This window comes from Protopterus annectens, chromosome 16.part0, assembly GCF_019279795.1.
Source record: "Protopterus annectens isolate FY-2018-M chromosome 16.part0, PAN1.0, whole genome shotgun sequence".
NCBI lineage: Eukaryota > Metazoa > Chordata > Ceratodontiformes > Protopteridae > Protopterus > Protopterus annectens.
In genome coordinates this window covers 21912683-21938800 of record NC_056750.1, presented here as the reverse complement: position 1 = coordinate 21938800, position 26118 = coordinate 21912683, and the positions used below count along the sequence as shown (strand labels likewise).

Below are 26118 nucleotides of genomic sequence, written 5' to 3'. Positions count from 1 at the left end.
AGAGGTTCAGGCCAAAACTAAGGGGCTGTGGCTGACCAAGTTTGCAGATGACTGTAAACTGGGTGCAATTACTGAATCCCTAAATGATGTCAGTATACTTCTGGAGGGTCTTACGCAGACCAACAAACTGAATTCAAAGAAATGCATCATCATTCCCTTCGGTAAAAACAATGTTCCTTCACACTATCAAATTAACAAAACCCTATGTACCAACGAAGTGGTAAGAGATCTGAGATCAACAAGTAGACTGCAGCCTTAACTTTGACCACCATGTGTCTAATGTAGTAAGGAAGTCTTTCTATTTAGCACACTTGATTAGCAAAGGCATCCCTTCTGCAGCAAAGGAGGTTATAACCCCTCTATACTCATCACTACTCAGGCCCATAACTGAGTATAACACCCCTTTCGGCATGTATCGTACAAAGCACCTGCAGCAATTGGAGAGACCTTAGAGGTTTCTAACTAAGAAGATCAAGGGACTTTCATAAAATTAATGCAGTCTGTTTCTCCTTCCAGCTTCTAAGGTGTTCCCTACATGCGCTGTCCTCTAATTCTATTATTTTTTGAAACATCTCTTCTTGATCAATTTCATATTCAGCCAGCATTTTCTTTGTTTTGACCTCCGATTTCTGCAGTTTTATCATCTCATCTGAATATCTGTTTAAAGCTTCTTCCATTTTCCAGCCTTCTTTTTTTTCAGTTGATATACTCCATCAGTGTTTCATTTTATTCAGATGAGCACAATTGACTTATTTTTTCCTCTACTTTACTAGAAGTCATATCTTGCACCAAAGATAGAGCCAGCACTGCTTTTTGCTGAACAGCTGCAGAATTCTTCAGGTTCTCTGAATTTCGTTTTTGCTGGCATCAAGTCAGTGCACTTACTAGCCAATTACTGAAATTCGCCCAAAAATACGAATTTACTGGCTCTCTCTTCTAAGTTTCTGTTTTCATACTCGGAGAGATAAAATTAAGCTGTTACACACTGTGCAGTTATCTTGAAAGCCAGGGACTTGACTAACTTGTTATACAAACAGATGTCCTTGAAATCTAGAAAGCACATCCAGTCTCCCTCTAAAAACAATGAAGGACTGACTACAATCTGTCCATCTGGCTCCCTGTCTCCCAAAAAACATATTTAATCCACTTAGGCTGAGTATTCATTGGATGTCCTTCATCTTTTTTGGGACAAAAAAGTAACCAGATTAAATTCAAGACCCTCTCTGGTTTGGTGGGACCTCCTGGCTATCTCTGTTTATAACAGGATGTATACTCTTCCTGGTGACTTCCGTTTGTAAAGGTGGAATGTCTAGTAGTGACAGGCAGAGTGGCCATTTAATTGTGAAAAAGGGAAATCTTCTAGAAATTATTTCCCTGGTCCATTTGTCCCACCTTACTCTCAACCACACTGGTAAGTGGAGGGATAATCAACCCTCAACTACCTCCAGAGGAGGACCATCGGAGCACATTTTAAGGGATGAAGTCACTATTTTCTAAGGGGGGATTGGTTGGTGGCACAAAAAAAAAAAAAGACGTTATGTACGCACTATAACATTCCATGCTTGTACTCCATCTCGCCCTTCATTCTTACATATGGATTCGGAGCTCGAAATCTCTAAGTTGGCTCGTGGCAAGGTAGGTATCCCGTAATGCACTAGTAACAAACCCCATATCTTGTTTTCTGCTGACTATAATAGTGATATAAAGGTATTTCCACATGGAAAAACAAAGATGAAAGGTCTCCAACTCTAAGGAAGATAGACACTATCTTGTCTCCAGATCCTCCAAGGATAAATGGACAGGGGTAGGTGGGTGTACACGGAAGAATGAAGGGCGAGATGGACTACAAACATGGAATGTTATGGTGAGTACATACCTTCTTTATGTTCTCTAGTCCTATCTCACATCTTCATTCTTACATAAGGGACAGCATCCCTAGCAGCTTTTTCTCGGGTGGCTCATGGGAATATACTCCAAAGAACCGTGGAACCATAGGAGGCTCTACCCCTGGAGGCCAAGTCCAATTTGTAATGAGTAATAAAGGTGTGAGGGGTAACCCAAGTTGCTGCTGCACATATACTGTCCATTGGAATCCTGGCTTGAAAAGCAGCAGATGTGGATATAGATCTGGTGGAATGAGCTTTAATTTTAAATGGGAGTTCTTTGCCATTAGAAGAGTAAATAAAAGATATGCAATTTGAAATCCAGTTTGATAACGTTATCTTGGAGACTGGCATTCCTTTTCTCGTCTCTGAAAAAGATATAAATAATTAGTCTGATGTCCTAAACTCTTTAGTTCTATGTAGATAGAACCTTAACTGTCTGTGTACATCAAGTTAATGAAACTTATATTCTGCTTTGTTTGTATGATTTGGAAAAAAGACTGGCAGTTCAATAGTTTGATTAATATTTGATTGTGAACACATCTTACGGATGAAGGAAGGATTAGTGCGAAGGGAAACTCTGTCTCTATGAAATATCAAGTAAGGATGTTTGACTGAATGCTTGCAGCACTGACACTCTTCTGGTGGATGTAATGGCTACCAGAAAAATGGTCTTCTGTGAAAGGAACTTTAAATCACATGTATGTGAAGGTTCAAAAGGCGGTGAGGTAAGTTTTGAAAGAACAACGTTTAGATCCCAGGGAGATATAGGTTTTTGAAAAAGAGGTCTTAGTAAGGTAGTGCCTTTTAAAAATGATTTACACAATCTGTGAGCTATAAGATTAGGTTCATGTTGCCCCAAATGAAAACTGGAGATAGCTGCTAATTGAACTTTGATTGTTGCAGCAGCTGATCCCTGATTTAACAGCTCAATTAGAAATTCTAACACTAAGGGAATGGAGGCTGTGTATAGAGCTATGTTCCTAGCTTGTGCCCAGAGAAAAAATCTTTCCACTTGATAGCATACAATTTTCTCGCTGAAGGTTTATGAGAAGATGTCAGGATATGAGTAACCGCAGGGGGGAAATCATGAAGCCGGACTAGGGATGGAAGTGGAGCAGCCATGCTGTCAAGTGGTGGGTGTGGACTCAGGGATGGAACGTGCGTGACATATGTGTCAGAAGGTCTGGTACTGGGTCCAGAGTCCATGGATCATCCAGAAGGTGAGGCCCGAGAAAGGGGAACCAAATCTGATGAGGCCACTAAGGAGTAATGAGAATCATTCTGCTTCCCAAAGTCTTTGCTTTCTGGATAACTTTCAATATTAGCAGAAAGGGAGGAAAAGCATAAAGAAGTCCCGAGGGCCAATTGTGGACAAGTGCATCTCTCGGTGTCTCCACCCCCCCCGGGGGGGGGGGGTGAAGTAGCTGCTGCATTTGATGTTCATTGGGGTGGCAAACAGATCACAGCAAGGCTGTCCCCATTTGCAGAAAATCTGTTCTGTGACTTTCTGATTCAGAGACCACATGTGAGGCACCAAGTTTGCCCTGCTGAGCTTGTCGGCTATCACATTGGTTCTCCCCGGGATATGCATTGCAACTAGAAAGCATTGGGAAGATATCGCCCACTGCCAAACATGTAGAGCCTCTCGACACAGGGGGTAGGATCTGGTTCCTCCTTGTTTGTTTATATACCATAGCACTGACATATTGTCTGGTTGGATTGCTATTGTCCCTAGAGGAAGAAAGTCATGAAGTGCTTGCAATGCTAGTAGCAGTGCTCTCATCTCTAGGACAATGATATGCAAGTGAGCCCCGTGTTCTTGCCATGTGCCTTGGACTGTCCTTCCTAGATAATGCCCCCCCCCCCCCAATCTGGGAGGCATCTGTGGTCACAGTAGCAACGGGTTGGCGAGGAATGAATGGTCTCCCTATCGTTAGTTGATTGGACTGGATCCACCAATGAAGGTCCTTTTTGCAAGATTCCGTTATTAAAATGGGATGAGACAGAGGCAGTTGCTAAAGAGACCACTGATAAAACAGTAGCCGTTGTAGCATTCTCATATGTAGCCTGGCTAACGGAACTAGGGTTATAGTAGAGGCCATGGTTCACAGGAGTTTGAACACTGTCTTTGCTTTGACCTTGTGTTGGGGAAGCAGGCTGTATATTTGTCTTAGATTTAACACTCTGTCTGAAGGAAAGTGAGCCATCATTGCGACTGTGTCTATTTCTGCACCTATAGAAGTCACATATTGAGAGGGTGACAAGGCAGACTTTTCCCACTTTATAGTGATGCCTAGCTGAGTACAGATTTGGATGGTTGAATCCCTGGCTTGTAGAAATAGATGCCTGGTGGTGGCAGTCAGGAGCCAGTCATCCAGGTACGGAAACACTTGGAATCCAAGACATCTCAAGTAAGCTGTTACTATCGCCATGCATTTGTTGAACACCCTGAGGGGCTGTGGTGAGACCAAAGGGCAGAGCACGAAATTGGTAATGACTGGCTCCCAGCCGGAAGCATAAATGACTCCTTGATGCTCTGTCCATTTTTATGTGGTAGTACGCATCTTGGAGGTCTATGGAGCACATCCAATTCTCTTTCTCTAGCAGAGGGAGAATAGACCGCAGTGTTACCATTCGGAACTTGGACTTCTTCACTGATTCGTTTAACTTGCTGAGATCCAAGATGGGCCTCCAGTCCCCTGTTCGTTTTGGCACTAAAAAGAATCTGGAGTAAGTTCCGAATCCTATCTGGTCTGCATGGACAGTTTGGATGACTCTCTTTTGAAGCAACTTTTGGACTTCTATAGTTGCTTGATCCCTGTGATTGGGTGGAACATCTGGGATTTTCTTGGTTAGATGAGGTGGAAAAGAGAAGGGTATGGAGTATCCTCTGGAAATTATCCTTAATACCCACTTGTCTTGTGTGATGTTGTGCCAGGGTTCTGGGTACAAGGATAAGCGACCCCCCGACTGGCTCCAGAGAAGTGCAGCCAGGCCACACTTTAGGAGCGCTGATAGAGACGTCCACGAAAAGAATCGCGGTCACCCTGGTTTTGCAGACCCCCCTTGCCTCTAGGGCAATGTCTACCACTATTTCCTCCTCCTCTGCCTCTGGAGAAGGAATCACCTTGTGCGTCTGGGAAAAATCTCTGAGATTTCTTGAACCACATTTTCCCCCCTCTCTGACCTTTAGGGTATGGTCTAGAAGGGACAGAAAAACATACTCCCACGGCAGAGAGAGAGTCTTCCCTTCCTGCTCGCATCTGGTGAGTGTGTTTTTACCTTTGTTCCAAAGAGGAACCGTCAAAGGGGGCATTGGTAAATGTAGATTTGAAGAGCTCCTCAAAATTAGACAAACGCATCCAGGAGTGTCTCCTAAGGGAAACTCCTGAACCTGCTGCCCTGCTCGCTCCATCTGTTGCGTAAGATATCAGCCTCATGGAGCAGTTAACAATAGAGTTTAAGGTGGACAACTGGGCAGTAACCTTCTCAGGGACTCCTTCAGTTAAGGTACCTTGGAGAGCATCTCCCAGCTCTTTTAGGATATCGCTTTGAAGCCTAGTAAAATGGGTAAGGTAATTCAGCGGTCTTTGTGTAAAAGCCGCCAAAGAAAAAATTTGCTTCCCGTATCTTCTGTCCATCATTCGAGACTCTTTGTTCGGTGTGTGGACAGATGAGGATGTCTCTGCTAGTTCCTTCTTTGTGGCTGCTGCCACCAACATGGCATCTAGAGGCACACCTTTGGTCAGAAACTCTTTTTCCTTAAGAGCTGAAAGGAATTTGTTCGGCCTTCTAAGGATTGGTTCCATGGTGCCAGGAGTTTCCCACACCTTTCGACTCACCAAATCTAACAGCTCATCGAAAGGTAGGAGACACCCAAGAGGCTGAAGGGTGAGACCCTAAAGCCTTCAGGTACACTGACTCATCAGAAGGGCTGACGGTGGGCCAGCCGCCTCTCTGTTTCAGGATCTCTAGGATATCTACGAAGGTGATATCATCACAGGACGACCTAGGGGACCCCTCTGACTCCTTGAGGTCAGTGTCAGAGGTGATGGACTCATCAGGGGAGTTTACATGCTTCCTCTTGCAAGTTCTCTTCCGAGGGGGCTCCTCAGAAGGGTATTCTAGGGAGGTCTCGGAAGACTGGATCTAGACAGCACATTCCTCATCATCTCGAAGGCAGATCGCTCTGGTTCCAAGGACATCACCAGTTCCAAGGAAGCGGAAGTAGCCCCCGGCTCCAGAGCAATCGGCTCCGAGACAGATGTAGGATCCGAACTCAGCCAAGCCGACGCACTGAGAGGTAGGCTCGTAACTAAAGAAGTTCAGGTCCAAGCATCCCTATCAGGGCCGACTGATGAGCTTTGACTCCTAGACACCAGGGACTGCACCGAAGGTGTCGGAGCAGAGCTTGGCTCCGAGACAGTCACTTGGGGTGATAGAACCAACGGTTCCACAACAAACTGCACTGATAGCTTTGGTTCCGAAAGACCGGTATGGCTCGGAGGAGAAACAGAAACAGGTAATATGGCCTTAGATGGCTCTGGAACCAATTAGGTTGGAGCCAAAAAATTTGCTAGCGCCGACAACTTCAAAAGTCTAAGCACCACCTCTCGACATCCTCCTCAGAAAGACTCCTGGAGGATCTGGAAGACAAGTTAGGGGATCGCAATCTCTGCAAAATTGGAGATCTAAGCGTCAGGGATACCAGTAATAAGTCTTTTGACCGGCTCCGAGGTAAGGATCCAGCTATAGCCTCCGAAAAACTTGGAGCCGAAACTGGAAGGTCTGTATCAATAACCTCAACCGGCTCCAAAGGCAGAAGAGCCGAAGAGGTAGAAGATTTGTCAATTTTGGCAACTTTCTCTGGAGGTCCTGCTTTAGTAGTTGGTGTAGGAGAATGTCTTTTCACCAACTTAACCTTCTCTTTTTTAGAAGAGGGAGACCTGGAGTAAGAAGAGGAAGAACTAACTAAATCCTCCTCAAAGGAAGGTTTAAGGAGACCTTTCAAAATCAGTTTGTTCTTCCTTTCCTGGATGAACTAAAAGAATGGCAAATGGTGCATGTCTCCTCATCTGAGACCAGCTTGGGGTCTTGTAGTGAAGCATGTCCTAGCTGCTTTTGCTGCCCAATCCAGTGTACTATGTGTCAACTTCACAGACATGGGAGGTGACCCTCTCCATTGCTATCACCTGTGATTCTACCTTGCCAAGGTAGATGTATGGCTCCCAAACAGTGCACACAAATACTATGCCCATCAGTCAGGGACATTTTCTTGTGAGCATTTTAAGCACTTTTTAAAACCTGAAGGTTTATGGTCTTTAGTTTCCTTAGACATAGCTACCAGAACAACGACTGTAAATGTAGACACACAATAAGAAGAAAGGACAAGGTCCTCTAACTTAAACGGGCCTAGCCCTGCTCAAGAAACAACACACAAGGGAGAAAGGCAATAAAGGACTAGGTCCTCTAACTTCACGGCCTAGCCCTGCTGAACAAACAACACACAAGGGAGAAAGGCAATAGAGGACTAGGTCTTCTAACTTAAATGGGCCTTGCCCTCAAAAGAGGAGTAGGCGAGATGGACAATAACAAGCAACAGGAAGGCAAAAAATAGGTCCTAACTAAAAAAACGGACCTAAGAAAGTTTAACAATAACTAGTACAAGAGAAAACGAAGGGATACCACTAAGGGAGGCCTGAGGAAATGACGACCAACATTTAGCAACACCAATTTGCACAGAAACAGTTTGCAATAAAACTGCAGAAAACACACACTAATTAACTACTCGCAAGTTAACAACAGAAAGCTATTAATACTAAATTAAGTTTACAGTCAAAAAAGAACATTATCAATATTTGAAGAAAAATACTCCAACTTAGCCACGGCCAAGAAAGAGAACACTTCTGAATTCGTAGAGCAGCAAACGAGATCTGGGGATTGTTACTACTGCATTATGGGATACCTACCTTGCCACGAGCCAACTTTGAGCTTTGTAATCGACAGAGTCGGAGCCGAGGATCAGCTCCGAACCCATTTGTAAGAATGAAGGTGGGATAGGACTCCAGAACATCATGATTTAGTGGTCCACCTGTGTCCCTCTACCCCTATGGTGGCATTCACTGCAGAACTCCCAACAGCCAGTGGAGTTCCTGTCATACTGTTGATGGGTGCCATAAGTTCTTCACACCCTTCTGGTCTCTGAAGAGACTGCTGCAGAGAAGAGAACTTCACTCCAGGAGCCAAGACCATTTTCTGCAGCAAGCTCTTCTTCATTTTTGGTCCAATGATTGAGGAATGATCAAAGGAGGCACTGGTGAAGGATGACCTGAAGTTTTCCATGAAACCATACAATCTGAGACCAGCTTGGTGTCTCGTAGTGAAACATGTCCTAGCTGCTTTTGCTCCCCAATCCAGTGTACTGTGTGTCAACTTCACAGACATGGGAGGTGACCCTCTCCATTGTTATCACCTGTGATTCTACCTTGCCAAGGAGATTGCTGTGAGGCAAGCTTTAATATGTCAAGGGTCTTCTCTACCTGATAATACTGAAAGCTGGTCATGTGTGCAATCGTTCAGTGCCCTCGTTGCAAAAGTACCAGACACAAAAATGTGCCTCTAAATGCAATTCATCAGCCAATAATTCTTATCTGGAGGGTGGATCACTTGACTCTCAACAAAGGGGTCTCTTTTGGTGGTTGTTTTCACCAAGAGAGAACCTGTGAGAGGAGCCTTACTCCGATGAGGCCACTTTGAGAGGATATAGGATCTTGTTATAGGTTCATCACAACAGCTATTGAAACATCAGGCTTTCACCAAGCTTTCCCAAAACTAGATCAATCATTTGATATTGGGAGGGACCAACCATGATTCAGGTGCGTCAGACTGAAAAGGCCTTCGGGAGGATCTCTTCCTCAAGGGAAGGAGGATCAATCAGCCAAGAGAACCTATGTCTCATCAATTCTATGACTTGCCTGAATTTGGGATCTTTTAAACACCTTCATTAAATTATCACATAAGATATAGGCACACATACCTTAATAGAAAAGAAACAAACCATATTAACATTTTTAATGTACTACATGTTACATATATGTTTTCTTTCTTTATAATAGCAGTCATTCACTCCAACATTACATAAACTGCTCAATTTATGCATTCCCTTACACGTCACTCCTGCTCTTGAACTTTACTCTGCATGTATCATTACCACAAATTCCATTTATTTCTATGTCATTTACCCCTTCCCATTTCTACAGATCCCATTTACCTATATTTTGTCTCTTTTAAAAATATTCAATGCTTCAATTACAGATGGTTTAGATTTTGATTTCCATTTTCCAGTAATTGTTTTTGGCGGCCAATAGCATTAAACTTAATAAGGCCTTACTATGTCTAGACTATTCATATCCTGTATCCACCTCAAAAAACTGTCTCCTTGGTTACAGCCATTTGTTCCCCCAATATTTCTGACAGGTTACTTTGTAGTGTAGTCTTAAAATCTACCAACTCATCACATTCTCAAAAAACATGTTCCCAGTTACTTCTCTCTCTCTCTCTTTTTCTCTCTCTCATCTCATCTCACTTCCAGCATTTGCTATCTACATAAGGAAACATTCTCTGAAGTCTGTTTGGAGTATAAAACACCAAGCAAATATCTTAAAACCTTCTGGACTTAGATATGTCCTTCCATTGTTCCCTTGTAAATTGCTTTCCATTCCAACCTCATCTGATTCACTCTTACAGTTATCATACAATAGTCTACATGTCCTTATTAGCCCTTTTTAAACAGTGGCTTCTGTTCTAGACTCAAATAAAAACTGTACTGGAGCTGGTCCTTCATTTATGAGTCCCTAAATCCGTTTCTCTTTGTCTACAGTCTGACTTCAATCCCTGGTAAAGAAGACGGTCTCTAACCTGATCCACACTTCTGCATGGCCTCATCCCACTCTATTACCTTTCCCTCTCTAGAGCAAAAAATCCACTTTATAGTTGTTAGGCATGCAGAGGGAAGAACAGAAGAAAAGAGAAGTGCAAGGGAGAAAGGTACTGGGGAAACGATTAATGTGTGGGTACAACATTTACAGCTATAGCCTTTTTGTTTCTGGATTTATCATGTACAAAATAATATCATCTGAAATAAAGCCTATTTTTGATTACTTTACCAATTATATCCTTGAATTTGAGTCCCTTATTTTCTTTGCCAATACTAATCCTATTTGTTTTACATTCAGAATGTTTGGCAGAAGCAGTTTTGTATAAGGAAATCCCTGCAGGGTCTTCTCTGGGGTTAAAAAACAGATATTTGTGAATCTGAATTAACTTGTGCTACTGATGAGGCTTTTTAGAAGCAGGAGGTTGACATCAGGTAAACTGTAAGCTGTGAGGAAAACAAGCAGATGGAGCTGCAGGCTGTGAAAAGCCCAAATATAACAAATCACAAAACTTATGCTGGAAAATTGGAATTTCATTTTGTTCCCACTGAAATACCTCTTATTTCAGATGAGGTCTCAGGAAAAGACAGGTCTTCTGGAGGGAAATCTCAAGCAATAACTTCCTCAGAATCAGAATCTTGAGCTTGAGAGGAAAACGCTGAAGAAAAACATTCTCCCTCCACTACCCTGCTCTTCAGACTGAAAATCGGTGTCAGAAAGATAGAAAACTCTTTCTTGTCAGAAGAAAGTGGAAATTAATAACATAGTAAATCCCAGCAAGTCTTTCCTGTCCACAGACATTGATGCGGAAAAAAGTGTCCCTACTCCTAAGTGATACATTGGCAAGCTTCAAATTCCCACTAAACCCAGTTAACACCACTGAATACACAGAAATGTACACCACCACACCATACCAGCATGTAAACAGCTGCACTGATGCAGCTGTACCACACAGGAACAAGTACAGGGCAAACCCCAGAAATAAACCTACATGCTGGAAACATACTATCAACAAGATTTATAATAAAAGGAAAACAGTTTAACCAAAAAGTAAGAAGAGTAACTCCTAAACGGTACAGCCCTTGTCACTGAAATTATCAGGAGCTGAATAAAAACCACCAAAGCCAAGTCTGACTCTAAAATAGCTACCTAACTAAAAATGCCTTGCAGTCATCTTTGGCTTAAGTTTGTAATCTCGAAAGCACAACACAGCAAGGCACCAAGCTGATTGGGAATAATGCAAACTATACTGATGCTGGAGGTATAGCAAACCTACTAGCTGATAAATGTAGCTCTAACTTTATCCCTCTCTCCCCTCCTTCTGTCCCCTCAAGATATACCTGAAACTGGTTCCCCTCCAGCTGTAACACAAGACCAAGTCCTAAAATTGCTATCAGAAGCAAATAATACTGCATGGCTGGGTCCTGGCAATATCCCTTGATGCATCTTAAGTAACATAAAGAAGTTATGTACTCACCATAACGTTCCATGTTGGTAGTCCATCTCACCCTTCATTTTTACACATGGGTTCGGAGCCGACTCGGCCGATTTTCAAGCTCGAAGACTTCTGGTTGGCTTGTGGCTAAGCAGGTATCCCATGGTGCACCAGTGCAATCCCCAGATCTTGTTTGCTGCTCACTAGCAATAGAAAGAGATAGAAAGAAACCCTTAAATAACAAGTCAATACTAAAGGGTCGCCAACCAAGAAATTTATAATATTACCTCCATATCTTCCGGGATGGGGGCAGGAGGGAGGGTTGGTAAAAATGAAGGGTGAGATGGACTACAAACATGGAACGTTATGGTGAGTACATAACTTCTTTATGTTAGGTAGTCCAATCTCACCTTCATTTTTACATATGGGACAGTGTCCCTAGCACCTAATTCTTGGGTGGCTCATTGGAAGATACTCCTGAGCACAGTGGAGCCAAAGGATGCTCTACCCCTAGAAGCCAAATCCAACTTATAATGAGTAATAAAGGTGTGAGGGGTAGCCCACGTAGCTGCCCCACAGATATGATCAATTGGTATCCTGGCTTGAAAGGCTGCAAAGGTAGACAGAGACCTGGTAGAGTGAGCTTTGATCCTGTGAGGTAAGGGTCTGCCCTCCGAACTGTAGATGATAGCTATGCAACTCGAAATCCAGTTAGACAATGTCACCTTAGAAACTGGCAAACCCAATCTGGAATCAGAAAAGGAAATGAACAATTAGTCTGACTTCCGAAATTCTTTGGTCCGTTGCAAATAGAAACACAGCTGTCTGTGAACATCCAACTGGTGAAAAAGGTATTCCGCTGCATTGCTATGATTGGAAAAGAAGACTGGGAGTTCAATGGACTGGTTCAATGTGGCAGAAGAACAAACTTTGGGGACAAATGAAGGACTGGTACATAAAGAAACCCTGTCTTTATGAAAAACTAAATAAGGTGGTTTAATAGACCGGGCATGTAGCTCAGAAACACGTCTGGCTGATGTTATAGCTACCAAAAACACAGTCTTCCAAGATAAATACTTTAAGGAAGCTGAATGAGACAATTCAAAAGGAGGGGATGTTAGTTTGGACAACACAAAATTTAAGTCCCAAGAAGCCACAAGTTACTGTAAAGGTGGTCTCAGCAAGGTGGCTCCTCTCAAGAAGATTTTACATAACATATGCGACATAAGGTTAACATTTGGAGATCCCAAATAAAAATTTAAAATAGCCGCCAATTGTACTTTGATGGTGGCTGCGGCAGATCCCTGCTGGAAAAGCTCAGAAAGGAATTCCAGAATTAAGGGAACGGGAGTGGTGTAAGGATCCACATTCATTTTCTGTGCCCAAATAGAAAACCTTTTCCACTTACTGTCATACAGCCTTCTGGTTGATGGTTTGTGTGAGGATAAAAGAATATGGGACACTGACGATGAAACATCATAAAGCCTGACTAGAGATGGAACTGGATCAGCCAAGCTGTCAATTTGAGGGTGTGGAGAGAGGGGTGTAGCAAACCTGACATGTGGGTCAGTAGATCTGGAACTGGGTCCAGGATCCAAAGATCATCCAGGAGAAGAGGCTCGAGGAAGGAAAACCAGACCTGTTGAGGCCAGTAAGGGGCAATGAGGATCAGATTAGAGGAAAAGGAGGGAAGGCATAGAAAAATCCCGTGGGCCAATCGTGTACCAGAGCGTCTCTGGGTGCTTCCCCCGGAGGGGGAATTAGGGAAAAATAACTGCTGCACTTGGCATTGACTGGACTGGCAAAAAGGTTGCAGCAAGGTTGTCCCCATTTTAGAAAAATCTGTTCCACTATTTCCCATTTCAGAGACCACTCGTGGGGCAGCAGGATTGCCCGGCTCAGCTTGTAGGCTATCACGTTGGTTGCCCCCGGAATGTGCGTTGCCACCAGAAAGCGCTGGGAAGAAATCACCCATTCCCAAACTCGCATGGCTTCTCAACAGAGTTGATAAGATCTGGTACCGCCCTGTTTGTTGATATACCACACAACTGACATGTTGTCCGACTGTGTCGCAATCGTCCCTGGAGGAAGAAGGTACTGAAGTGCTTGCAACGTCAGAAGCACCACTCTCATCTCCAGAACGTTGATATGCAGATGAGCCTCATGTTCTTGCCATGTGCTGTGGACCGTCCTGCCCAGATAATGCCCCCCCCCCACCTGACCTGGGAGGCATCCGTGGTCACAGTGACAATGGGTTAGGCAGGCACAAAGGGAGCTCCTGTGAACAAATTGTTGGGGGCTATCCACCAACGAAGGTCCTTTTTGCATGATTCTGTCAGCAGAATAGAGTGATTCAGAGGTAGGTATTGGAATGACCACTGGGAGAACAGGAGCCATTGAAGGATTCTCATATGCAACCTGGCTAGAGGTATTAACAGAATGGTTGAGGCCATCATTCCAAGAAGATGAAGAATCCACTTTGCTTTGACCTTCCGAAGTGGGAGAAGTCGCTGAACTTGTGAGATGAGGTTTTGTGCTCTTTCGGCGGGAAGACAAACTCATATCCACTGTGTCTACCTCTGCGCCTATAAAAATCACAGATTGTGAGGGCAGTAATGCAGATTTTTCCCAATTTATGGAGATCCCTAGTTGAGCACAAAGCTGGATGCTGATGTTCCCGTTTTGGAGAAGTAGATGCCTGGTGGGGGCAAGTCAGGAGCCAGTCGTCCAAATACGGAAACACCTGGAATCCCTGACTTCTCAGGTGAGCTGTCACTACTGCCATGCAATTGGTAAACACACCTGGGGGCTGTGATGAGACCAAGGGCAGAGCACGAAACTGATAATGACTGGCTCCCAGCCGGAAGCGCAGATACCGCCTTGATGCCTTGTCCATTTTTATATGGTAGTAGGCGTCTTGGAGATCTAGAGAGCATATCCAATAGTCTTTCCCTAACAACGGGAGTATTGACTGCAGTGTTACCATCCAAAACTTGTCCTTTTTCACGGATTCGTTTAATCTGCTGAGGTCCAATACTGGCCTCCAGTCTCCGGTTAGTTTTGGAACTAAAAAGAACCTGGAGTAAGTTCCGGATCCTATCTGGTCTGCTGGCACGAGCTGGATGACTCTTTTTGACAGCAACTTGTTGATCTCCACAGTTGCCTGATCCCTGTGATTGGGTGCAACATCTGGGATCTTCTTGGGAACAAATGGTGGCAGGGAAAAGGGTATGATATATCCTCTGGTAACGACTCTTTGTACCCACTTGTCTTGGGTTAAATTTAGCCAGGCTTCTGGATACAAAGAGATGTGACCCCCGACTGGCCCCAGAGAAACACAGTCGGGCCCTACATCAGAAGTGCTGATAAGGCCGCCCTCGAAAGGAACCACGGTCTTGTTGGTATTGCGGTCCACCCCTGCCTCTAGAGAGACATCTACCATTTCCTCCTCCTCTGCCTCTGAAGGAGGATTCACTATGTGTGTCTGGAAACGCCCTCTGGGACTTTTTGAACCACATCTTACCTCCCCTTTGACCTTTGGGGTATGGTCGAGAGGGGACGGTAAAACGGACTCTCGTGGCAGAGAGAGTCTTTCCTTCTTGTTCATACCGAGTGAGTGCATCTTCCACCTTGGAACCAAACAAGGAGGAACCATCAAATGGGGTGTTGATGAAGGTGGACTTGAGCGGCTCCGCAAAATTACACAAGCGCATCCAGGAGTGGCACCTAAGGGCAACTCCTGAACCCGCTGCTCTGCTCGCTCCATCAGCCGCATGAGATATGAGCCGCATGGTGGAGTTAACCACAGAATTTGGGGTGGACAAATGAGCAGAGATCCTATCCAGGACTCCCTCAGGACAAGCACCCTGTATGGAATCTCCTAACTCCTTGAGGAGATCCCTCTGCAACCTCGTGAAATGGGTAAGATAGTTCAGGGATCGAAGTGTAAAGGCCGCTGAACTAAATATGCACTTCCCAAATCTGTCCATCTGTCGAGACTCCTTGTTTGGCGGATGTACAGAGGAAGAAGTCTCCGCCAACACCTTCTTCGTGGCTGCTGCCACCACCATGGCATCTATGAGAACACCCTTAGACAAGAATTCTTTTCCAGGAGGGGCAGACAGGAATTTATTTGGTCTTCTAGGAACTGGCTCCATGGCATCGGGAGTATCCCACACCTTCCTCCTAACCAGATCCATTAGCTCATCGAAAGGTGGAAACACCCAAGAGGCAGAGGGTTGAGACCCGAAAGCCTTCAGGTACACGGACTCCTCATCAGAAGGGTTGACAGTGGGCCAGTCATACCTCTGTTTAAGTATCTCTAGATGTCCACAAAGGAGACATCATCAGAGGACGACTTAGGGGACCCCTCCAACTCACTGAGGTCAGTGTCTGATGTCAGAGACTCATCCTGGGAGTCAATATGCTTCCTCTTGCATACTCTCTTCCATGGAGGCTTCTTAACAGGACCTTCTGGGGATGCCCCGGAAGAGTGGGGGCCACCAGCCGGTGGCTCCTGAGGCTGTGGGTGTCTGCTGTCTCCGGAGAGAGTAGGGACTGAGACCGAAGTGGGAGCCCTGCGGGGAAGAGTGCTTGTACCACTGGCAGGGGCTGTAGATTGTAACAGCATACTCCTCATCACCTCAAAAGCAGATCTCTCCAGCTCCGAAGACCGTCTCCACTCCGAAGAGACAAAGGACGGTGCCAGAGCCAGAGCTATCGGCTCCGAGATAGATGCAGGGTCCGAGCTCACCCTGGCGGATGCACCGAGAGGAAGGCTCGGAACCGATGAAGATCAATTCAAAATCTCCCCCTCCGTGCCAACAGAAGAGCTTTGGTCCCTGGACAAGATGGATGGAGCCGAGCATGTCGGAGCCGAACTCTGCTCCAATGCAACAGCAAGGGGAGCCGGAACCAAGGGTTCCTATATTGGTAACAAGCACTCCAGCTCCGAAAAACCAGCATGGCTCGGAGGAGGAATCATGGATGGAGACAAGACTGGTTTGAGTGGCTCCGAGGCCGATTGGGTCGGTGCCAACAAAAATTTAGGCAGGGCAGACGACTTGAGGAATCTCAGTACTACCCTCTCCACATCTTCTTCTGGCAGACCTGGAAGATAAGGTTGGGGAACTCGACCTAGCAGGCACTGGAGATTTGACCATCAAAGAGACCGGTCGGGACTCTACAATCAGGCTCCGAGAAGCAGAGTCAACTATCTGCGAGGATTCAGCAGTTGGCACCGAAGTATCTGTGACAGACACCGAAACCACAGTGCTTTCCTTCGGCTCCAAAGACTGAGGAGTCGAGGAGGCAGGTTTTATTAATTTGGCAGGCAGCTCCGAAACAGTAGCCAGTGCCAGAGAAGGCCTTTTTGAACTTTTAGATTTTGTCAGATCCTGACTTAGATGAGGAAGCCGAAGAACCAGACAAAGCTTCCTTGAAGGTTGGCTTCAAAAGACCCCCTGAGTATCAGTTTGTTCTTTCTCTCCTGCAACACTCTAGGAGAGAAAGCATGATAGAACAAACATGATTCTTGCAAAGGATGGCTCCCAAACAGTAGACACAGCTACTGTGGCCATCGGTCAAAGACATTTTCTGGGAGCACTTCATACATTTTTTTAAACCCAGAGGGTTTGTGCTCCTTGCTATCCTTAGACATTGCAACCCACAAGCAATCAGAGGAAAAAAAGAAAGAGAAGAAATTGACTGAGGACTAGGTCCTCTAACTAAAACGGGCCTAGCCCTACAGACGAATTACATGAGGACTAGGTCCTCTAAGTTAAACAGGCCTAGCCTGGTGTAAGATAGAAACCTAGATTTTCCACTAAACACTAGACAGATTCAGTCACACAGAAGAATATTTCAATTAAAATACAGTGGAAGCAACATGAGGACTAGGTCCTCTAAGTTAAACGGGCCTAGCCCTGTAAAGAATCATATCTTCTAATTCAAACAGACCAAGAAGGCACAACACACACACACACACACACACACACACACACACACACACACACACACACACACACACACACACACACACACACGCTCAAGGGTAGCAATTAACAAGTGTAAGAAATTAAGACTTTAGCGGGTCACCGCGAAAGACCACCAGTCAACAATAATCGCTTGACAGGAAATAATCAATAGGAGTCCCTATTGATTAAAAACGGCGAACTCGCCAAACTAATTCTCTAGAGAAGAAAAAATCAAGTGCGTCTAACTACTGAATACAGGAAACTACTATACTAGACACACAAAGCCACAAGGCAATTTAGGTAAATCCTAACTGTAATAACAGGAAGAAAAGGGCGAAACCACCAAAACTAACGGTCTAGGCAAAGTGCAATTGCGCCTAACTACTGGTACACAGGATACCACTAATAAGGTCACACAACCACAAGACAATAAAGATAAGTCCTATAATGTATATATTCAATAATTATCTAAATATACTAGAATAATGAAAAATTGCAAAAACTTAGCCAGAGCCAAGAGAAGCACATCCAAACTCGTCAACGTGGCAAATGAAATCTGGGGATTGCACTGGTGCACCATGGGATACCTGCTTAGCCACGAACCAACCAGAAGTCTTCGAGCTTGAAAATCGGCCGAGTTGGAGCCAAGGATTGGCTCCGAACCATATGTAAACATGAAGGAGAGATTGGACTACCTAACATGCATGATTTAGCCACACCCCTAACAACAATCTCGGCCTCCATACAGGTTTTGTAGCAAATGAATGGAGAACAGCTATAGTCATTCCCCTGCATAAGGGCGAACCTTCCACAGACCAAGTCAATTACAGACCCATAAGTCTGACCAGCTGCATATGTAAAGCCATGGAATGACTTATCATTGAACTAATCAATCATAACAGGTAACTTCCAAAGACTAGACCCCTCATAGGTTGGAGTCATCAAGAGCAGGTCATGCTTACACAACATGGCGGATTGTTTTTGAAAAGGTCATCAAAGCACTGAATGAAGGCAAAACAGCACACACCACATACCTCAACTGGCCAAAGCTTTTGAAAATTCCCCACTCAGGAATAGTAGAAAAGCTAGAGAAACTGGGAATAAACCCCACTGGATTGCCACCTGGCTCACAGATAAGACACAGGAAATCAAAATAGGTGAAGTTACCTCCAGAAAGAGACAAGTCACTAGTAGAGTCCCACCCAGGGTTTTGCACTGGACGTTTCCTGTTTGACATCTACTTTTCTGAAAGAAAAGCCATTACCAAAGGGCTCTAGCTGACTAAGTATGCAGATTACTGCAAGTTAGGAGCAGTTACTGAATCCCCAAATGACTTAGCCATCCTGCAGGAAGGTTTGTACCAAATAAAAATCTGGTGCCAAAATCATGGATTGGAACCAAATGTTAAAAAAATGCATTACTGTATCCTTTGGGAAGTCATCTATCCTTAGAACTACCATGCTAACAAATACACCCCTAGAAGTTAACCCAGTTTTTTGGGATTTGGGAACGTACGTGGACAGTGACCTAACTTTTAACCAACATGTGTCTATTATTGTAAGAAAGTCATAATATACTGCACAGCTTATAAACAAAGGGATTGTGTCTAGATTTAGGGATGTCACTGTCTTCCTTTACTAAGCCCTCATCAGGACAGTCATTGAATATAATGCCCCCTTTGGTATGTATCTGTCCAGACACATGCAACAACTGGAATGCCCACAAATGCCCCTTACTAAAAGGATAAAAGGCCTAAACAACATGTCCTACATGGACTGATTCAAAGCCATGTCACTACACTTGATATACTACAGACTGTGTGACCTGTGTCTGGCATACAAGCTATCCTCCAACCCAGCACTGACAGATTTACTGCACATCAGCAAGTCAAATGGCATCAGAAATACTTGGTCTAAAGATCTAAACCTCTTCTGCAACATCAACAGAATGGTTTAGAGGAACAGGTATATCTCACAGAGGCTATTGCTACTCAAGGACAAACTCCCCATCCACATAAAACAAAGTTCATCACTGTCCATATTCAAGCATAACTTGGATGTATCGATGGGAAAAAGAAAAATTACTCCAGGACTGCCCCTGTACTAATAATGAACAGAGTCTGCTCCTAAATGCTTTATCCTTTGCATGAGTCCCCTCAAATTATTTATGGTATCAGCTATGGAATGGGTAAGGCAAATCTCTAACCAAATGGGGCAAATTCATGTGAACACAAAAAGGGAAACTGGCTAAGCTTAAAATGGCCCACAAGGAGCGCTAGCCTAGTACTTACCGATGAGCCTATGAGAAGTCACATTCTTAATTTTTGTTTTCTTTTCCTGGGTGAATCCATGGAAAGAGATTGATCCAAGACAGGTACACTACCCCAGGGATCAGGAACCCTTTTTCCAGAAAAGCAGTAGACCTTCACCCACCCGTTTCATCAAGAACAACAAGAGTAGTTCTTCCTTACCCACAGAGGACATCCGTACATCTACAAATAACGTGCACTGGCCCACTGTTGCTGTAGATGCTACATCAGAAGGACCGAGAGAAAAAGATGGGCGATCTGAGGAACCAAGTCCAGGCATAGTGGAGCCACCCACTGGCATATGACACAGAAGAAGAGCTAGCTTGACACCCAAGGACTCCTTACTAATTTTCTTTTTTTCTTCTTTTTCTTGCATTTAGGGTAAGAACTGTGGAGGGTGGAATCTGCTCCATGGATTCAGCCAAGAAAGAAGCCACACAAACAAGTAGCGGTGCCTGGAAGAGTCTGTAGACCTTAGTACAGCAAAAAAAGTGGTTTTCACATAAGAAAGACACTTAAAGTCCTCAAAAAAAACAAAGTTGTGCCCCTAATATGTATTTTTTACAAAATTATGTACAAAAACAGTCAGGAAATGGATTTAATGCAGTCTGTTCACATAAGCATTTACAAAGTAAAAATCCCCTGACATGTTTCTTAGCCAAAAATTAACAATTTCACAGAAAAAAATTAAGTTTTCCCCAGGAAAATAAAACTTTGTTAGGATTTCTCCAGCAAGGGACTTACCTGACAAACCCTAAAGGATCGCCGAGTGTCAGTTCCACAAACACGCAAACACACACAGACACAGACACACACACACACAGACAGACACACACACACAGACAGACACACACACACACAATTTTTCAACAGTACACTACTTACAAACAAAACTTACTGGGTATATTTCAACATACAGCCCTATAATCTCATTTCTTACCTTAAGTAACTTCTGGATAGCACCAAAGGTCTGCAGTGCAAGCTGTAAATAATGAGAAACATTTTAAATAAGCGGATCTCACCAAAACTGACATCTTAAAAAAAGTACCAAGCCACTCTGGCTTCACTCAGAAATATCAACAACTTAAAATGTAGAAATGTATCATGGTCTCTATGTAGCTGATACAAAACTATTAAGTCATATGATACACATTTTTATTTCAAAATAAGAGCATGTATAAGATCTATTTTTCAAAAATGTATATATTCAGTGTTTCAATAAACAAGTTGTTGTATGCAAAGAAAATAACCCACAGTGATACTTCAAAATCAGATTTCCATGCAGAACCCCCAAAACACATCAGTGAATTGTCACACGACCCATCATGATAAAAGAAAAGGTGACATTTTAAGATAAATGTCCTAACTGGCAGCAATCTTATAAGAAATACTTGCAAAATGCAGAACCCATACCTCGTCACATTTATAACGGCAAGCTTATCTGCAGACTGAGAAGCTCTTAAAGTTGTAGCATTTGGTAGCTATTATATTTACTTTTTTATTTAAAGAAATTTCCTCCAGTTAACTGGTGTTACATGCATGAGCCCCCAACAGGTACAAAACTTGAGGCTGCAGTACAACCCATACCACATAAGGTGATCCTGCAAAGTAAAAAAAAAATCTAAATGATGTAATAACATATCAGGGACGGATCCTCCATACTTCAGGCGTGGTCAGTTTGTTTTCAACATATTTCAGAGAATACCAATTCATTTGCATGCCTACAGCAAGTTTGTGTGTTTGTGGGTACCTCACATCCCCTGCCGCAGATCCCTGTAGCATAAATTACTTTGTAGTCACCAAACCCAAGATTAAATTTAAAGTAATACTCATTCAATGTAGTCTAATTGATCATTGGTAAAATGATAATACAAATGAGAGATCACATTATGAACAGCCCAGTCCAAACGAGGTGCTCACCAAGAGATTGCAGACAATCTTTATTATTTGCTAAAAATGTGACTCTAGGCAAAGAGGCACTAACTGATGTCAGCCACAGATACAGTTTTAAAGTAAACAGCATAAGTCACTACTATACTGTGACAGCAGTTGGATTAAACAGATGCACACAGGGTCAACTATCTTATCTTTAACAACAGAAATGCAACAAACATACCATGAAGTCAGGTTATGTTTTTCAAAAAAAAAAATATGTTGACTAATTAGTGGTTCCAGATATAAGTATTGTAATGTTCATAAACAATGCATACATTCAACCTATGAAGTTTCTCACAGGGCTTGAGCAGACACTTCAAATCTTTGGCAAAGACCATAAGTTGCTGAAAGGCCTTTCACAACAATGATATTTCAGTTTAGAAATAATTTTTCCCAGGTGCATATGCCATCCCACATGTTGACCATCAGCGAACCCTAATTAGTCTTGGTCACATTCTTTCCCCTGACAGAGACAACATGGTCACAGTCACCATGGATAAAAACTGACCAGATGAAGCTGTCTTCCAGGCACATAGGGAGGTTGTTTGCATTTCAGAGTATATAGAACATGAACCTTCCATATAATGGGATGGCATAAAGTAGAGAGCTGATATCACAAGCGTCCAAACCCTTAAGCCTTAACGCCCACCTAGTGGATTATCACCTCTCTGCCACGGCCACTATCCTGCGCCATCTCTAAGATGAGGAGTGTTTAGTAATTACATCTTACCCCTCCCACCTGTGTTTTCTAATTAGATCTAATCCTGTTCTCCTGGCTGAGGGGCTTGCACTTTCCATCACTAAGTGGTCCACTATGCTCTTCCCGTACTAGTGTACACACTTCTGCACACCCACAATGAAGGCTACCACATGGTTTGGCGAGCCACATGCATGCCCAGGGGAAAGTGTAGCCTCTCTTAAGGTTGGCAGTGTTTCAACATATGGCCCTAACCTGCCCACTCACTCCTCAGACAGGCACAGCCATCTGTTGTAGCTTCCTGAGCTGCTAATCAATTCCAACTCATCTGCTTTTTCACTCAGGGTTTTCTCTCACTCTTGGCCACAGAACCAACAGTTTCTACATCATTTAAAATAAAGGAAATACAGATTAAAATAGCATCTTCCAAGAAAAGATTGTCAACTTGTAGGTCGAAAGAAGGCAGAATTCAAATACTGAGAATTCTGGACTTCTGGTTAAGCCAACTTGGAATCAGGTGTGCTAGAACATGCTCTCTGGTATTTGTTCCATACTTAAATGAAAATCAGTAACCAACTTGGAATCAGGTGTGCTAGAACATGTTCTATGGTATTTGTTCCATACTTAAATGAAAATCAGCACCAACTTGGAATCAGGTGTGCTAGAACATGTTCTATGGTATTTGTTCCATACTTAAATGAAAATCAGTAACCAACTTGGAATCAGGTGTGCTAGAACATGTTCTATGGTATTTGTTCCATACTTAATGAAAATCAGTAACCAACTTGGAATCAGGTGTGCTAGAACATGTTCTATGGTATTTGTTCCATACTTAAATGAAAATCAGCACCAACTTGGAATCAGGTGTGCTAGAACAAGCTCTCTGGTATTTGTTCCAGACTTCAATGAAAATCAGTAACAGACTGTTACACTTACTGTTGACAGATGAGCATTAATTGAGGGAGCCCATTTTCAGAGGGGACCAGGGTTACAAGCACATCAGATTACCTTCAATGTTTCACAAAAACAAAATAAAGGATTTAACAAAATATAGGATGTCTACCTACTATAGAACTGCAGTGGTGGTGCTGCGGTAGCGTTGTTCAATTCTCAGCTAAAGCGTCTTCTGTGTGGAGACATGCGTGAATGGGCGTACCTTCATTGAAGGTTCTGCGTCAGGGCTGGCAACTCGGTACGTAAAAAATCTACTGCCAATCATTAGCGGACCGGAGTTCCGCTGTGGCGACCCCTAACCGGGAAAAGCCAAAAGATACAACAACATAGGATTTCTACTATACATATTTGGAAGATGCACACATTAAGCATAATGGACAGGAAACACAAAGTGAATGCAAACCAATTTAATAGCAAAGTGCAGAGCCAAGAAAGAAAACATAACTGCTAATGCTCTGACACCAGTAATCCAGAACAAGATGCTAGTGAATGATAGTTAAACTTTACTTAACTGAGGAGCACCCATACAATAATGGATAATAAAATATTTTATTACAGTAATGAAATAAACACTTAAAATGAGTACTCATCCAGAAGAACTTACGGCAACAAGAGCCCCCCATGAAAAAGAAGTGGATGGGATGCAGACAGAACATGCAGGCAGTATACAAACTCTTCAGAGAGGCATCTCACAAGTAAAATCTGTTAAACTGGCAAAAACAGAGATTTTAGATAACCATGAAAGGTGGAAAATGCACCCCTAAAATGATAAATTCCACACCAATATGTTTTGTTGTAGGGAATCTCTTAGCTGACTGGACTGGCCTGTCAGAAGGAAAACGTCAGCCAGAAAGCACTCAAATGTCAACTCTAAGGCACAGAGAGCTACAGTCTTGATTTGAGAAGTAGACAACCCAAGTCTGATTAGCAACTTGGGTGTTTAACAAGCTGAGTAGGAAGGGTGGCAGTAAGCAGCTTTCAACAGCTCATCCATCTTGGGAGGAGGGCTGAGTATTTTGCTTGGTAAAAAGAAGTTATGTACTCACCATAACGTTCCATCTGAGTAGTTGTACTCCATTTGTCTTCAACCTGTGGGAATACGGATCTGTATTGGATCAGAGCAGGCAAATATTACTATCATCAGCTCCAAGTTCCAGACTCCTCCCCTTAACCATAATACACCTCCACTACCTTCCATCCCCAGATCGAGTTTGCTGAACTTATACTTAGGACCCGACCTGATAACATACTTGTTGTAACCTATACTGCAGCCCGTAGGCTGAATATGCGCCAAGGTCCGGGGGAAGGAGGTAGGGACGGTTGAAGACAAATGAAGTACAACTACTCCGATGGAAAGTTATGGTGCGTACATAACTTCTTTATCTGAAGTAGTTTACTTCATTTGGTCTTCAACTTGTGGAACAGAGTCCCCAGCTACTAAGCTTCTGGGAGGCAGTCATGGAAGGATATTCCGGAGCACCGGGGAGCCAAAGGATGCTGTCCTTCTAGAAGTCAAATCCAATATGTAATGAGAAATAAATGAGTGAGATGAGGACCAATTTGCTTCAGAGCAAATGTCATCCAAAGACACCCTAGACCAAAAAGCTGCAGATGTAGCCATGGACCTGCTGGAATGAGCTTTAACCTGACCTGGAGGAGACATGCATTTATCCTTATAGACCTGCAGGATGCATGAAGAAATCCAACAACTAGCTATGGTGACCTTGGAAATAGGTTTGCCCAAAAATGGTCTATAGAACGAAACAAACAACTGATCAGATTTAGGACATTTTTTTGTCCTGTGTAAACAGAATTATAACTGTCTATGAACATCCAACATGTGCAGCTTGTATTCATCCTGTTGGTAAAATTGGGAAACAACACAGGCAAATTTATAGCCTGATTGATTTTAACTGGTGACGCCATCTTAGGAAGAAAAGATGGGTTGGTTCGAAGGGAAACTCTATCTTTATGAAAAGTCATGTATGGAAATTTGATGGACAAGACTTGTAATTCCGAAACCCTTCTAGCACAAGTAATAGCGACCAGAAAATCTGTTTTCCAGGATAGAAATTTTAGATCTGCAGTTGCGTCAGGCTCAAAAGGCGGGGTGACCACAGCTTGGAGAACCATAGTAAGGTTCCACGGGGGGGACAGGATCTTTGACTGGGGGGCTTAGCAAAAAAGTGCCTTTAATAAAGGCTTTACACAGTCTAGAAGATGCCAAGGATACAGAATTCTTGCCACATGAAAATGAGAAATGGCAGCCAACTGAATTTTGACAGTAGAAGAACTGGCTCCATGCTGGAAAATATCAGCTAGGAAATCATGAATAGCGGAAATAGGAGCCATGAAAGGATATAAACTCCTCTGAGAGGCCCAGAAAGAAAAACATTTCTACTTGCTGCGATAAAACTTTCTGGTTGAAGACTTATGAGCAGCTACCCAAATAGATCTAACTGAGGAGGACAGCCCAGGAGTCCTAGCAATCACGGGAAATGGAGCAGCCAAGCTGTGAGCTTCAGGCTGTCCAGACTGGGATGAGGCAACCCCGATGGGTGTGAAATCAGATCCTGAATGGAATCTAGGATCCAAGGTGGAGCCAGGAGGTGAGACCAAAGGAAGGGAAACCATACCTGACGAGGCCAGAATGGGTCAGTGAGGATCACCTTGCTACCCAGTCAACAAGTTTCTGCAGAAATCTCGGGATGAGAGGAACTGGTGGGTAAGCATACAGAAGACCAGGAGGCCAAGCATGAACTAGAGTGTCTCTGGGGGACTCCCCCGGCAGGGGGTTCAGAGCGATAAACCTGCTCCACTTCGCGTTGGAAGGAGACGCGAAGAGATCGCAGCAAGGTTGACCCCACTCGCTGAATATCTGTTCCGCTATTGACAGATTCAAAGACCACTCATAAGGCATCAGAATGGTCTGACTTAGCCTGTCCGCTAGAATGTTGGACTGTCCTGGAATGTGCGTTACGATGAGAAAGCGAC

The 26118-nt window shown here is 43.6% G+C and overlaps 1 protein-coding gene across 1 annotated transcript in view; it reads right to left on the bottom strand.

Annotated features, from left to right (window-relative positions):
- Positions 1–26118, bottom strand: part of DDX31 (DEAD-box helicase 31) — a 2738529-nt gene that overhangs the window by 1747812 nt on the left and 964599 nt on the right. Inside the window, exon 8 of the mRNA XM_044057921.1 lies at positions 20479–20520. Coding sequence (XP_043913856.1) covers positions 20479–20520 — 42 coding nt within the window. The remainder of the gene's footprint in view (positions 1–20478; positions 20521–26118) is intronic.